The sequence below is a fragment of the Perognathus longimembris genome, chromosome 2, assembly GCF_023159225.1.
Source record: "Perognathus longimembris pacificus isolate PPM17 chromosome 2, ASM2315922v1, whole genome shotgun sequence".
NCBI classification, from domain to species: Eukaryota; Metazoa; Chordata; class Mammalia; order Rodentia; family Heteromyidae; genus Perognathus; species Perognathus longimembris.
Window position 1 is genome coordinate 88,457,538 of NC_063162.1, and position 12,624 is coordinate 88,470,161.

The 12,624-nt window shown below is 42.5% G+C and overlaps 1 protein-coding gene across 3 annotated transcripts in view; it reads left to right on the forward strand.

Moving 5' to 3' along the window:
* Window positions 1–12,624, forward strand: part of Igf2bp3 (insulin like growth factor 2 mRNA binding protein 3) — a 104,856-nt gene that overhangs the window by 69,126 nt on the left and 23,106 nt on the right. For 2 of the 3 annotated variants that reach the window (XM_048339688.1, XM_048339689.1), the window contains exons 6-9: window positions 5,868–6,149; window positions 8,148–8,282; window positions 9,663–9,785; window positions 12,239–12,374. In XM_048339688.1, coding sequence (XP_048195645.1) covers window positions 5,868–6,149; window positions 8,148–8,282; window positions 9,663–9,785; window positions 12,239–12,374 — 676 coding nt within the window. The remainder of the gene's footprint in view (window positions 1–5,867; window positions 6,150–8,147; window positions 8,283–9,662; window positions 9,786–12,238; window positions 12,375–12,624) is intronic. The other variant, XM_048339691.1, reaches the window with a different exon arrangement.

Here is a 12,624-nt window from a genome sequence, read left to right on the forward strand (position 1 = left end):
AAAACTGGAAGTGAGGGTGTGGCTCAAGTGATAGAGTGCTAGCTTTGAAGCTTTGAGCAAAAGCACTCAGACAGTGCCCAGGCCCTGAGTTCAAGTCCTACACCTAGCAAAACAAAAACAAGACAAAAAAACAACCAACCCCCCCCCCCCCAACAACCTCAGTTTGTGACAGAATTATGAAATGGTCTGTTAAGGCTTTCAATACTTTCTAAAGGGATATGGAGTGTGGTTGCTCATTTTGGTAAGGGAATTCATTTGATGTGAGTCTCACTGGATGAAGTGGAGGAAGTATGCACCATGGAGTCAGACATATTGACTTGGTGAACTTGAGATTTCAGTTTTTTTCAGGTACAAAACAAAGATGGAAAAGCAACATATCCCCTCATATATGTGCATATTATAGAAAGGCCCAGCACTCCCCATCCAGGAAGGCTGGTCCCTTTAGGCCTTGCTCCACGGGGCTCTCCAGGCCCACAGTGCCTGCCTGTGCCCGAACCAACACAGTGTTGTTTCTCTACGCTTCTCGTAGCTGGCCACGCGAGGCTCTAGTCTTCACCATGAGGGCTGTCTTGTCCTTAGTTGAGTGGTGTCTGTTCCTTGGAAGTCTGTGTGCCTGGGATGCATCTGGAAAGGGGTGGGTAGAGCTTGCCAGTTTACAGGATAAGTTCTGGTGTCCATTTGCCAAGGGCCGCACGCTTGCCCTATCTTAGATTTTGGTGAAGTTCATGGTCATGGTTCACCCTCATCAAGTTTGTCAATCATCACTTAGCCCATAGGGCTGTTGAGAAGCACTTGGATAAGGCTTGGGAATTCAACTGAGTGATACAATGCCCACTTAACACCTGCAAGGCTGGGGGTTTAGTCCTCAGACCACATTATATACTTAGAAGGTGGTGAGCATGTTAAAAGCAGCTAGTGTGCATTTTCTGGTATCACTTGGTTATTGTGCAATGCATTGGTCTTCAGATAATGACTGATTCCTCACAGCCAGACCTGTGGAGGATTCCTCAAATAGCTACTTCTAAGACAGAATTTTCCATGGTGATTTCTGCCACCTTGTGGCTAAGAAAAACCAAGGCTTCCTTGCACATGGATTGGAAATGTATTTGTTCTAAGCCAGCCTTGAATCATTAAATTCTTGAAGTAGTAAAATTAACGGAAACAACAAAAGTTTAAAACCCATTAGAAAGAGAAGTTTGTGTTTAGCAGATGCAGCAGATTGAGAAGCTTAAGTCCCCGCTCCCCGACTTCCTTCCTCTTCCAGGAATGCTGAGAGAAAGCCCTCAAGGACGGACAGTGCTCTCTGGAAGCATGTGGGTGACAAAGAAATAATCCTGTCCAGTGTGTAGACACTGAGTTCTTCTTATGTTGTCACCTGCTGGATGCTCCCATTTCTGGTGTGGCTTTCTGGGAGCACAGGAATGGCGGTGCTTGCAAGCCATCAGTGCAGATCGGTTCTCAGTGTGAGATTCTGTGTCAAGCAAAGGTTAGAAGTGTTCGGGAGGGCTGGGAATATGGCCTAGTGGCAAGAGTGCTTGCCTCGTATACATGAGGCCCTGGGTTCAATTCCCCAGCACCACATATACAGAAAATGGCCAGAAGTGGTGCTGTGGCTCAAGTGGTAGAGTGCTGGCCTTGAGCAAAAAGAAGCCAGGGACAGTGCTCAGGCCCTGAGTCCAAGGCCCAGGACTGGCAAAATAAATAAATAAATAAATAAATAAATAAATAGAAGTGTTCGGGAGGAACTTCCCATTAAGACTTCAAAATTTATGTAATTAGATTTATTGTGGAAAAGAAACTGGATTGTACAATGCACTCAGGAGGCCGAGGCAAGAGCATTTGCACGTTACTTGCTAGCCTGGGCGCCATTGTAAGACACTGTCCCACAAAAATCCAAAGCACAACAGAAAATGAGACAGATGGTTCAGGAAGAAAGAGAAAAGAACTTTTTGCCATTCAAAGATAACCACTGCTACAGTATTGTTGGGTTTATTTTTGCAGGATCCTGAGCACACATGTTAGTAACCATCCTTAGTTCTGCTGAACTAAAGGCATGTGTTTTAAATAATTATGAGGATAATGTTTGCCTCATGTCTTGCAGGTACTGTAGGATATGTGAAGATATTTTGAATTTTTCGCCATGAATTTAGAGGCATGCCATGTGACAGAACTCAATATCAAACTCTGAGCATAGGCGATTTCACTGCAGTCCGCTTCCTCCAGCGCCTTTGCAGTTATTTCTAGCTTTGGGGGCCTGGACTCGGCTTTGTTCTGTATTGTCTCCAGAAGGTTCTGTACCCTTTTGTAACATAAATGATTTTAATTTGTAGTCACCCCCCTTCCCTCTCACCTTCATCCCCCTTCCTTTTCTATCTCTCCCTCCCCCTTTCCTTCTTCCTCTTCTCCTCCTCTCCCCCTCCCCCACTGTTTTGATGTTATTGGGGTTTGAACTTGGAACCTTGTGCTTCCTAGACAATTCTCTTCCATTTGAGCCACACACCCTACCGTATTTGAAGCTACCATTACTGTTTTACAATATGGAAAGGTATGAGATCAAACTGTCCTTCTTGTCTACATATGTAGTTAATGCCTTTACTGCGCTCAGACTTTTTTCTCCCTTTTGTTTTATTGTAAAGGTGATGTATAGGGTTCCAGCTACACAAGTCACATAATAAGTACATTTTGAACAGTGTCACCTTGCCCCTCCTAATCCCTTCCCTCCAGTTGTATAGTTCATTTTCAGCATAGTGTCTAGTGAGCATTACTGTTGGCATTTGTTCACCTTTTGTCCCTCTATTTCTGTGTGGTCTCAGACTTTTTGAGAAAAAAAAAATTCTACTTCTGAAAGTTGTTTTGACTTTTTAATTGGTTGAAATTTTACATCTCCAAAATAAATATGTAGCATAAGTATTAATAGACTTTCTCAGTTCCCTTTAGAAATAAATTATTTTAGGGCGCTTAATCGACATTTCCTTAAGAAAAAAAGAAGAAATCTCTAGGGGCATGGCTCAAGTGACAGAACAGAGAACAGTGTGGCAAAATCTGCCATGAGGTTATTGGTAAATACTATGTGCATGTTAGCCTTTGATGCTTGTATAAGCAATCAGTGTACTCTGACATAAAATCTCATGGAAATATTCTAATACATACTGTATTTGAAGGAAAGCCAAACAGAGCAATGCACATCATAACCCCAATTAGATATTTTTTTTGGTGCCAGTCTTGGGGCTTGAACACAGGGCATGTGGGCACTGTCCCACTGTTTTGCTCAATGCTGGCACTCTACCACTTGACCCACAGCTCTATTTCCAGCTTTTTTTTTTTTTTTTTGAGATAAGAGTTTCACAGACATTTCCTGCCTGGACTGGCTTCAAACTGTCATCCTCAGATCTCAGTCTCTTGAGTAGCTAGGATTATGGCCTGAGCCACCAGGGCCTGGCTCCCAGTGAGATTTTTTTGTTTTTTTTTTTGCCAGTCCTGGGCCTTGGACTCAGGGCCTGAGCACTGTCCCTGGCTTCTTTTTGCTCAAGGCTAGCACTCTGCCACTTGAGCCACAGCGCCACTTCTGGCTGTTTTCTATATATGTGGTGCTGGGGAATTGAACCCAGGGCTTCATGTATATGAGGCAAGCACAAGCACTCTTCCCATTAGGCCATATTCCTAGCTCCCCCAGTGAGATCTTGAAATAAGGTACTGCATGTGTTTGTCCAGTTCGGAAAGGACTGGTCTGTTGGCAGGGTGTCACAGCTTGAGTTCTGGCAAAGGCCTCAGAGGGTTGTTGGTAACTGAGCAACATCTCATTCTTTCTGTATTTCCATGTGACTGAAGGTCTCTGACAATAGGTTCATTCATGTGCTAGGAGAGAACGGATCAGTGAAGTGAGGAACGTGGCAGAATTCTGGGCCCGAGGATGCTAGTGAGCCGTCAGCACAGCTTGTCTGAGCCCGTCTTCATTCCATGGTTTCTTCGTTCTGCAGGGGGCTAGGAAGGACCACCTTCACTTTCTCTCCCCACCATCTTTCTCCCTCTCCCTCCCTCTCCCTTTCATAAGCCTCTTCTTTTCCATGGAGAAGTGAAAGCAGATCTTCAAGTAAGGGCACAAATGTGCAAGGCACACCTGACATGAACATGGGACAGCCAAAAAGTGCATTCTACGCCATTTCCTTTTCCTATGTTGATGGAACTCAGGGCCCTTTGGAACAGCATCTGAGCAAAAACTGAGTGACCTAGGAAAGATGTAGGACTTTTCTGTTTTGTTATTGCCAGGGAGTTAAAAAAGAGATGTGTTAAGATGGACTAGGAATATGGCCTAGTGGCAAAGAGTGCTTATCTTGTTTACATGAAGCCCTGGGTTCAATTCCCCAGCACCACATATGTAGAAAACAGCCAGAAGTGGCACTGTGGCTCAAGTGGTAGAGTGCTAGCCTTGAACAAAAAGAAGCCAGAGGGCTGGGGATATGGCCTAGTGGCAAGAGTGCCTGCTTCATATACATGAGGCCCTGGGTTCGATTCCCCAGCACCACATACAGAAAATGGCCAGAAGTGGCGCTGTGGCTCAAGTGGCAGAGTGCTAGCCTTGAGCAAAAAGAAGCCAGGGACAGTGCTCAGGCCCTGAGTCCAAGGCCCAGGACTGGCAAAAAAAAAAAAAAAAAAAGTGTTAAGAACATTTATGTATATATATTTTTTTTTTTTTTTTTTTTTTTGGCCAGTCCTGGGCCTTGGACTCAGGACCTGAGCACTGTCCCTGGCTTCTTCCCGCTCAAGGCTAGCACTCTGCCACTTGAGCCACAGCACCGCTTCTGGCCGTTTTCTGTATATGTGGTGCTGGGGAATCGAACCTAGGGCCTCGTGTATCCGAGGCAGGCACTCTTGCCACTAGGCTATATCCCCAGCCCCTATGTATATTTTTTTGAAGTCCTGGTTATATACACTAGACTATCTATTGCCTTTTCTCCTTTAAAATATATAGTTCAGGTAGAATAAAAAAATGAATCAACCTAAAAGCACAATAAAAGATACCAGACATGAGAGAATGAATACATAGTAAATACTATGCATTATATGAATCTTTATTCCTACAGACTCATATGGAATTTCAAAATAGGCAAAATTAACCCATCATATCAAAAGTCTGGGAGAGAGGCAACTACTGCAAGGAGTGCTTTTTTGGTGCTCTGTGGCATGGGTTTGGTTGTGTAGCTAAAATTCAGAGATATTTGCCTAAGATTTGGGTGCTTTTTTTCATATAAATGTCAATGAAGTCAAAATATGGGGGGGGGGGGGTAAAGTTCGCCCTAGATAGATACCTAGTGTATTGGATGGATCAAAACTAGCCAGCATCCATCCATCCTTCTTCTCATCTTCCTCATGTTTCTCATGGAGAGAAAGGACTACTGTTTTCCAGGCTTGAGCTTATACTAAAGTACTGAAATTTTACTGAGTGATTGACTACCATAAGTTAGTTCTATCTGTCTCCTATACACGGTTTAGAGATTTTTGTCCCCTGGTGTGTAAATATTTTAAACATTTGTGCAAGGGGATGAATCTTCCATCCTGGCTTGGAATCACTGGCTGTGACAGGGGACTCATTCATTCCTTTCCTGTTCTTTGGCTATTTTTTAAGCTGATTCAGCTAAGGGCTGAATCATGAGGCTGATAAAATGTATGCGTTTGCTTTTTTTCCCCGTTGGTAGAAGGTAGAGCCTGTCTGCCCTTTTCTTACCTGTGTGAACTTCAAAGGAGAAATGAGGGTAATGAGATTGTGTTTGGGGTGCTCCCTGGAGCTGGTAATTCTGAGTGGAGCAGATGGGTGCTGCTTTGTGTAAGGATTTATCATATCAGTCCGTTTGCCTTCCTGCCCCTTTCAGAGCCTTAGACAAACTCAATGGATTCCAGTTAGAGAACTTCACCTTAAAAGTTGCCTACATCCCCGATGAAATGGCCACCCAGCAGAATGCCTCACAGCAGCTCCGAGGGCGCCGTGGGCTTGGGCAGAGGGGCTCATCCCGACAGGGCTCTCCAGGATCAGTATCCAAGCAGAAACCCTGTGACTTGCCTCTGCGCCTGCTCGTTCCCACTCAGTTTGTTGGAGCCATTATAGGAAAAGAAGGAGCCACCATCCGGAATATCACCAAACAGACGCAGTCTAAGTGAGTATTACTGAGGGTGGTGGGTGTTATTACAGAGGAGGTGGCTTGTTCTCAAGAAGGCTAGGAGTCTTCTTTTACAGTTCTTGGGAAGGTTGAGGGGTAAAACCCAAGCTTGTGATTTGATATCTTAGTGTTCACTTGTACAAACCTCAAAGGGAACCTCAAGTTTTCACACATGAGTGGAAAACAAATGACACCTGATCACCTTCTGGTGTGAAAGGCCCTGGCAGACAAAAGGGCATCGTCTGAGTTGTTCTCTGCCTCGTTCCCTCCTCCCTGCCAGCAGTCTGCTCTTGGGAACTCGCTCTGTGGAGCAGTCCATTTCCTCTGGGGTACCAGTACAGAATTGCTCAGCCTGTGGTTGGTCTGTTCTGTGATGAAGCCCTATAGAGGCGTGGAATGGCCTTTTCTTTGTGATGTTTGATAGTTTTGCCAGGTTTTAAAGAACTGAATGGTCTGTTAAAATATTGGAGCTAGCTTTTTAGGAGTAGACCTAGGAACTGCACGTTTCTATTTTCCTTCATAGTTCTAGAGCCAAGACTGTGGCCAGACACACAGAAGACTTTACTTGCATTTGCAAAATGAGTGAAAGGACCATGTGTGAAGTAGGTTGGAAGCCCTTACATATAGCTTACTTGAATTTACATATTTCTGAGTTTGGAAGCTCCAGTACATTATGTTATATATTTTGCCTTATAAGCCATACTCCTGTTCAATATGTGGATATCTTGCTCCAAGAAGCTTGGTGATGGACGCTCTCTCCATCCCTAGCTCTGAGTGCTCCAAGCACTCATATTGTTCCTATGCTAGCAAACAATATGACCTTTAAACCTTGGGCCAGCTACAATTGAACCATAATTTAAATGAATCTGTCTGGCTTTAATCTGAAAATTTTAACAATTTCTTATTTCCTGTGATCCACCATTACCTGCATTTTCCATGTGGCATATTAGAGTTGTTCCTTTTCAAGCTCCTCATTTCCTTATCAGGTACAAGAACTGAGACTTAAATTGTACTGTTTTACTTAAAGCAGGAAGAGGATCGAGAAGGGAAGCAATTTTTGTTGCATCCGATGATTTGTGTGTGGAGCTCTGCCTAGTACATTTAATTAACTCTTGCCATTGGAATTAATCATTATTAGGACCTAAGTTTGTGGAATGGTCTCAGGAGGCTGCCTTAATCACCAAGGCAAAACCTTCCTTTTTCTCAAGGGATCAGAGTTTGGCAGCCTTCACATTGGCAGGCAGAAAGACACTGAAGGAGGGGTATGTTAACATGTTACCAGGAGAAAAGCGTAACTGAGAGGGACAGTCGGGTTTTTCATTATGGGCTAACTGGAACTGTTACTTATTGTTTTTCATTACTTATTTCTTAGTAGCTTTTGTTTATCCTTGAAAATGAAAAGTAGATGACTGAAATCTGCACACACCATGCCTGTGGACTCCGGGATGCCCTGTGCAAGTCCAACTCTAGCTTTTTGTTTTTTTAATGTTGGTTGTGGGTCTTAAACTCAGGGCGTGGGCACAATTCCTGATCTTTTTTTTTTTCTTCCCCCTCAAGGGTAGCACTTCATATTTTCTGGTTACTTGGACTTTCTTATCCAGGCTGGCTTTGAACTCAGATTTCAGCCTCCTAAATAGCCAAGATCACAGGTGTGCACCACCAGCACCTGGCTCTGGCTCTAGTTCTCTTGGTGCACTTTCTAGCTCTTATTTGAGCCTGAGTAGCCTGAATCTCAGGCTCCGTGACATGATATGTATGTTCTGGAGCATCTGGAAGGAAATTTGAAGCACAAATAACTAGGGAAGGTTGAAAAAGATGCTCCTGAAATTCAGTTTGTCTCAGTGTCATCAGTGTTGATGCTTGTCAAGTTTCTGTCCTTGTGGGAAGTGAGTCATCCACGTCAGGACTCCCGTGACTTTGACGTCAGTAGTTGTGCACTGTTGTGATTCCACACTTACAGCTGTCGTGTTTCTTTGTTATTGTGCCCACGATCAGAATCGATGTCCACCGTAAAGAGAATGCAGGGGCTGCTGAGAAGTCCATTACTATCCTCTCCACCCCTGAAGGCACCTCTGCGGCTTGTAAGTCTATTCTGGAGATTATGCATAAGGAAGCGCAAGATATAAAATTGTGAGTAAAGAGGGCTTGCCTGTGAAGAGGTTTCTAGCTGGTCTATTTTAGACTTCTCTGATACAGTTCTTGGGGATTATCAACAGAGAAATGCTATTTTGATGCGTGACAATTCAGTGTGAGGCATAATGATGGACTATGGAGCAAAATGGAGTAATGGGGAAGAGACATCTAGCTGTAGGGGAAGGTACCCGGGCGGGATGCAGAGAGCCCATTTATCTGAGGTGGGCCCAAATCCACACTGGTCCTTCACTGAGAGACTGTAGAACATCTGGTCTTGTCCTTTAGCCAAGATCCCACACATAGGAAGTTTGGAGTTCAAGAAGTTCCCAGTTCTGTGCTGAGGTAAATTGGAGATTTATTTGGCGGTTACAGGTAGGAACGCTGTGTCTCTTCTATAGGAACTTGGAGTAGAGTTGAGTTCCACACGACTTTATTGCATAAAAGGGCACTGTACTGTGAGTAGGATCCAGAGAGCAGCCCCCTCGAGTTAGCCTGGTGCCCTCATCACTGACACATAATTTGTAGAGATCACTAACTAGGTTCTGCTAATACATTCTGTATGGGCATCGCATTGTGGCAATTCAGTTACTTTTCGTATGAAGTAAATATTAAAAAAAATCCCACCATATGATAACCATAAGGACATTTAAAAGAGTGATATGTATATGGCTTAGAAATTCTCAAAGACATAGAACTGTAAAGTGAAAGCCCCACTTCTTGCTCTTCTACCATGCCACAGTGTGAGTTGAGTGTCTTCTGTTTTCCACTTATGCATATATCTCCAGGTATGTATCTTAAAGTTTAAACTAGACTTATACTATTTTACATTTCTATATTCTGATATTAGGAGTTGAGGTGAATAAAAGAATCCATCACTGAAGGTAGATATTCTCTGAATCGGATAAAGGAAGTGTGTGTGTGTGCGTGTGTGTGTGTGTGTGTGTGTGTGTGACTGAATTCAGGACCTTCAGCTCTTGCTTCACCTTCACCTTTCTGCTCAGAGTTGGTCCTCTACCATTTGAGCCACACCTCCATTTCTAGTTGGTGGATGTTTTTTACTAACTAGAGAAGAGAGTTAGCGTGTTTGGGCTGGCTTTGAACCACAGTCCTCAGATATCAGCCTCCTGACCATGAACCACTGGCAGCTTGGCAGAAAAACTGTATTAAAAGTGAGCTCATCAAGTACTGAGTGTTTTCACCCACTTCATCCCCTTTTCATGCATTGCTAGAATTATGCCAATTACTAGCGTATTTAAAACCATACCTGATGTAACATTTCCTAGAGGAAGCTGGTATGAAGTATTAAATGAATTAATCTTCTCTACCCAAGAGTAAGTTTATTTTCTCTTATTTTTAAAACTATTGTTCTCTCTACAGCACAGAAGAAATCCCCTTGAAGATATTAGCACATAATAACTTTGTAGGTCGTCTTATTGGCAAAGAAGGAAGAAACCTTAAAAAAATTGAGCAAGACACAGACACTAAAATCACAATATCTCCGTAAGTGCTGCCTTGCCTTTAAATTAGAAATCTGTAAATACTGCTTTAAAATTGTATGTCTTTGGGGCTGGGAATATGGCCTACTGGTAAAATGCTCGCCTCAAAATTGTATGTCTTCTATTAAACGTCTATTAAACTGCACAGCTGTTTGAGTAAGCGTGGACCATCCCACTAGATGCTAATTCTCAAACTCTGACCACCACCCGCTCCAACCCATCCTGAAAGCATGGTCTTCTCTCATAGAAGAGATAGGAAGAACTGATCACATTCCTTCTAGTTCAAACCTTGATGGAGTCTTTAACATTTCAAGCATGGGAACAGCTAGCCGCAGGACCTCCTGTTCTTGTTTCATTTGCTCACAGCTGATGCTCTAACCACTTGAACCTTTGCTGTGTAGTTCCTGCATTTCTCAGCCTCAGACACTAGTGGCTCAGGATGTTAAGATTATGTTAAGAATCCCAATGGCTTTTTTTTTTCCTAGTTGGTCACAACTGTCTATGTCTAGGCAGTCAGGTTTATTGACATGTTATATACAGTGGGATTGAACAGTCATGTGCACACTTTCCACAATAACCTTCCATCGATGCAGTTATTTACGTGTTAATTCACAGAGTTAAACTCATGGAGAGCAGATCAAAGGGCCAAGTCTCTGCAGCTATGAAAAGACAATGTGGTGCTGCACCATAGAAACTCCATTTACTCTCCAGGGCTCTCCAGAGGCAGGGGAACCCGACCTCACGCAGTCAGTGACACCAGGAAGAAACCCAGAAACTACCCATCTCCTCTTATAGTGTGCTGGATTACCACATGGGCCTCTCCACAGAGCTACTTGTTCCAGAGGGAATGACTTACGAAAAGAGAAGTGGTAGCTGCCATAGTTTTTGTGACAGAGCCTCAGGAGTTACTCTCTTTTGTGTGTTTGCAGTACCACTGATCAAATCCAGGGCCTCGCACACACTAGACAAAACACTGTAATCATTTAAGTCATACTTCAACCCCTTTCCCCCCAGATCTTACCAAGCTCTTCATGTGTTGGTAACTTTATTTGGGTGCTTTGAACTCAAGATCATCCAGTCTCTGCTTTGTGAGTTGTTGGTATTAAAGGTATATGTCACCGCACGTGACTAGAAGTTCCACGCTTTTCATTTTCCTAGTATTATTTATACATGTTAGTCTCTACCAAAGGGACTACAGATAACTTGGAGATGGGCGTCATCTTGGAGGTGGCCAGCAAGCCACCAATGCTCCATGTATATGTATATATGTGGATAAAAATATTTTTGCCTTTGCTTGAGTGGTGGTAAGCAAGTGTTAGTATAATGTAAGTATTCTTATTTTTCCTCAGAATACCCAGAAAGGTCGAAGGCAATGGCTTATCTGAAAAAGAGTGATTATAACTGCAAAACAAAATGCTTCTGAGGGCATTAAGTCATCTTTAAGTTGTCTCATACATTTAGACTTATATACTTGATTATATCACATTTTTAACAAGTTTGAGACAAAGTTAAGGAATAGTATGTCATTCATCTGACTCAAGGTCAGTCTACATTTTCCTAGTGTGAATTCTAGTAATATGAAGGAGTTACTACTATGCCCTATCTTTTCAGTCATTGTATTTAGACTGTTCTTTACTGTAATATCTCCACTGCTTTTCCTGTTAATGCTGTTGGCCAGGTTATGTGTTAAGTTTCCTCAGATAAAAGTTTTAGTAGATTTTGAAGCTTCAGCAAGCCCTGGGTTAAGCAGGATGTTTTTGAATATTGCTATGTTTTTGGAGTCTGGTCATCAGTGAACTGTTTTAAAATTTTACTTTAGATTGAGTTATTTTCTCCAGCCTACTTTAACTTATGAAAAAAATCAACAACAAAAAAAAGCTCAGATGCATGGATTCTTGTTTGCCTATTGGGACCATTTCCATGCTTTTTCCTTGCTTAGTGACCCAGGAAATGCAATCGCACAAAAAGCCAATTAAGTCTAGAACTGGTCAGTACAGATGTGGAACATACTAACAGGTTGTATGCCATTAAGACTGTGTGCATTCTTCTAATCATTCTGTTGGAATTCACTAGGTTTGATTTTAAGGGCCCAAGAAGTAAGCCATGTTTGAAACTGGGGCTTAAGGATAGGTAAATGGGAGAAAATGAGGGATAGGATAACGGTGTTTTAAAGACAAATGTATTCATTACCTTACTTGTAACTGTAACCCCCTGCTAATCACCTTTTCAATAAAGATTTAATAAAACTGGGGCCCAAACTATGTAACCTGATAATGTTTGAAAGGAGAGAGACTTTTCCCCTTACAGCTTCCCAGTTCTTAGATTCCTATCTTATTTCCCATCATGTTTGACCACCCACTTGTGCATGCCAGACTTTGCCATCTATGGATGAGTTATTAACTGTCTTCCTCCTGTAATTTCCATTCTTTATCTTTCCACTCTCTTTTCAATCTGCAGATTGCAGGAATTGACGCTGTATAACCCAGAGCGTACCATCACTGTGAAAGGCAGTGTCGAAACCTGCGCTAAAGCTGAGGAAGAGATCATGAAGAAAATCAGGGAGTCTTATGAAAATGACATTGCTTCTATGAACGTTAGTTTTAATGTGGTTTTTATTTCATGAAGTTCAAAGATTTTCTAAACTCTTATTTCCTTCAGTGGTAGCATCATAAATGGAATTTTAGCAACATACAAAAGTATCCTTGGGGAGTAGGAAAGACACACTTATTAGGCTTAGCTATCCCTTGATTTTAGTAAATTATTTAGCTTTTGAGCCTTGGCTTCCTTAAATGTGAGGACATTCATATCTGCCAACTAAAGATGAATACTTCCTGTATTATGTT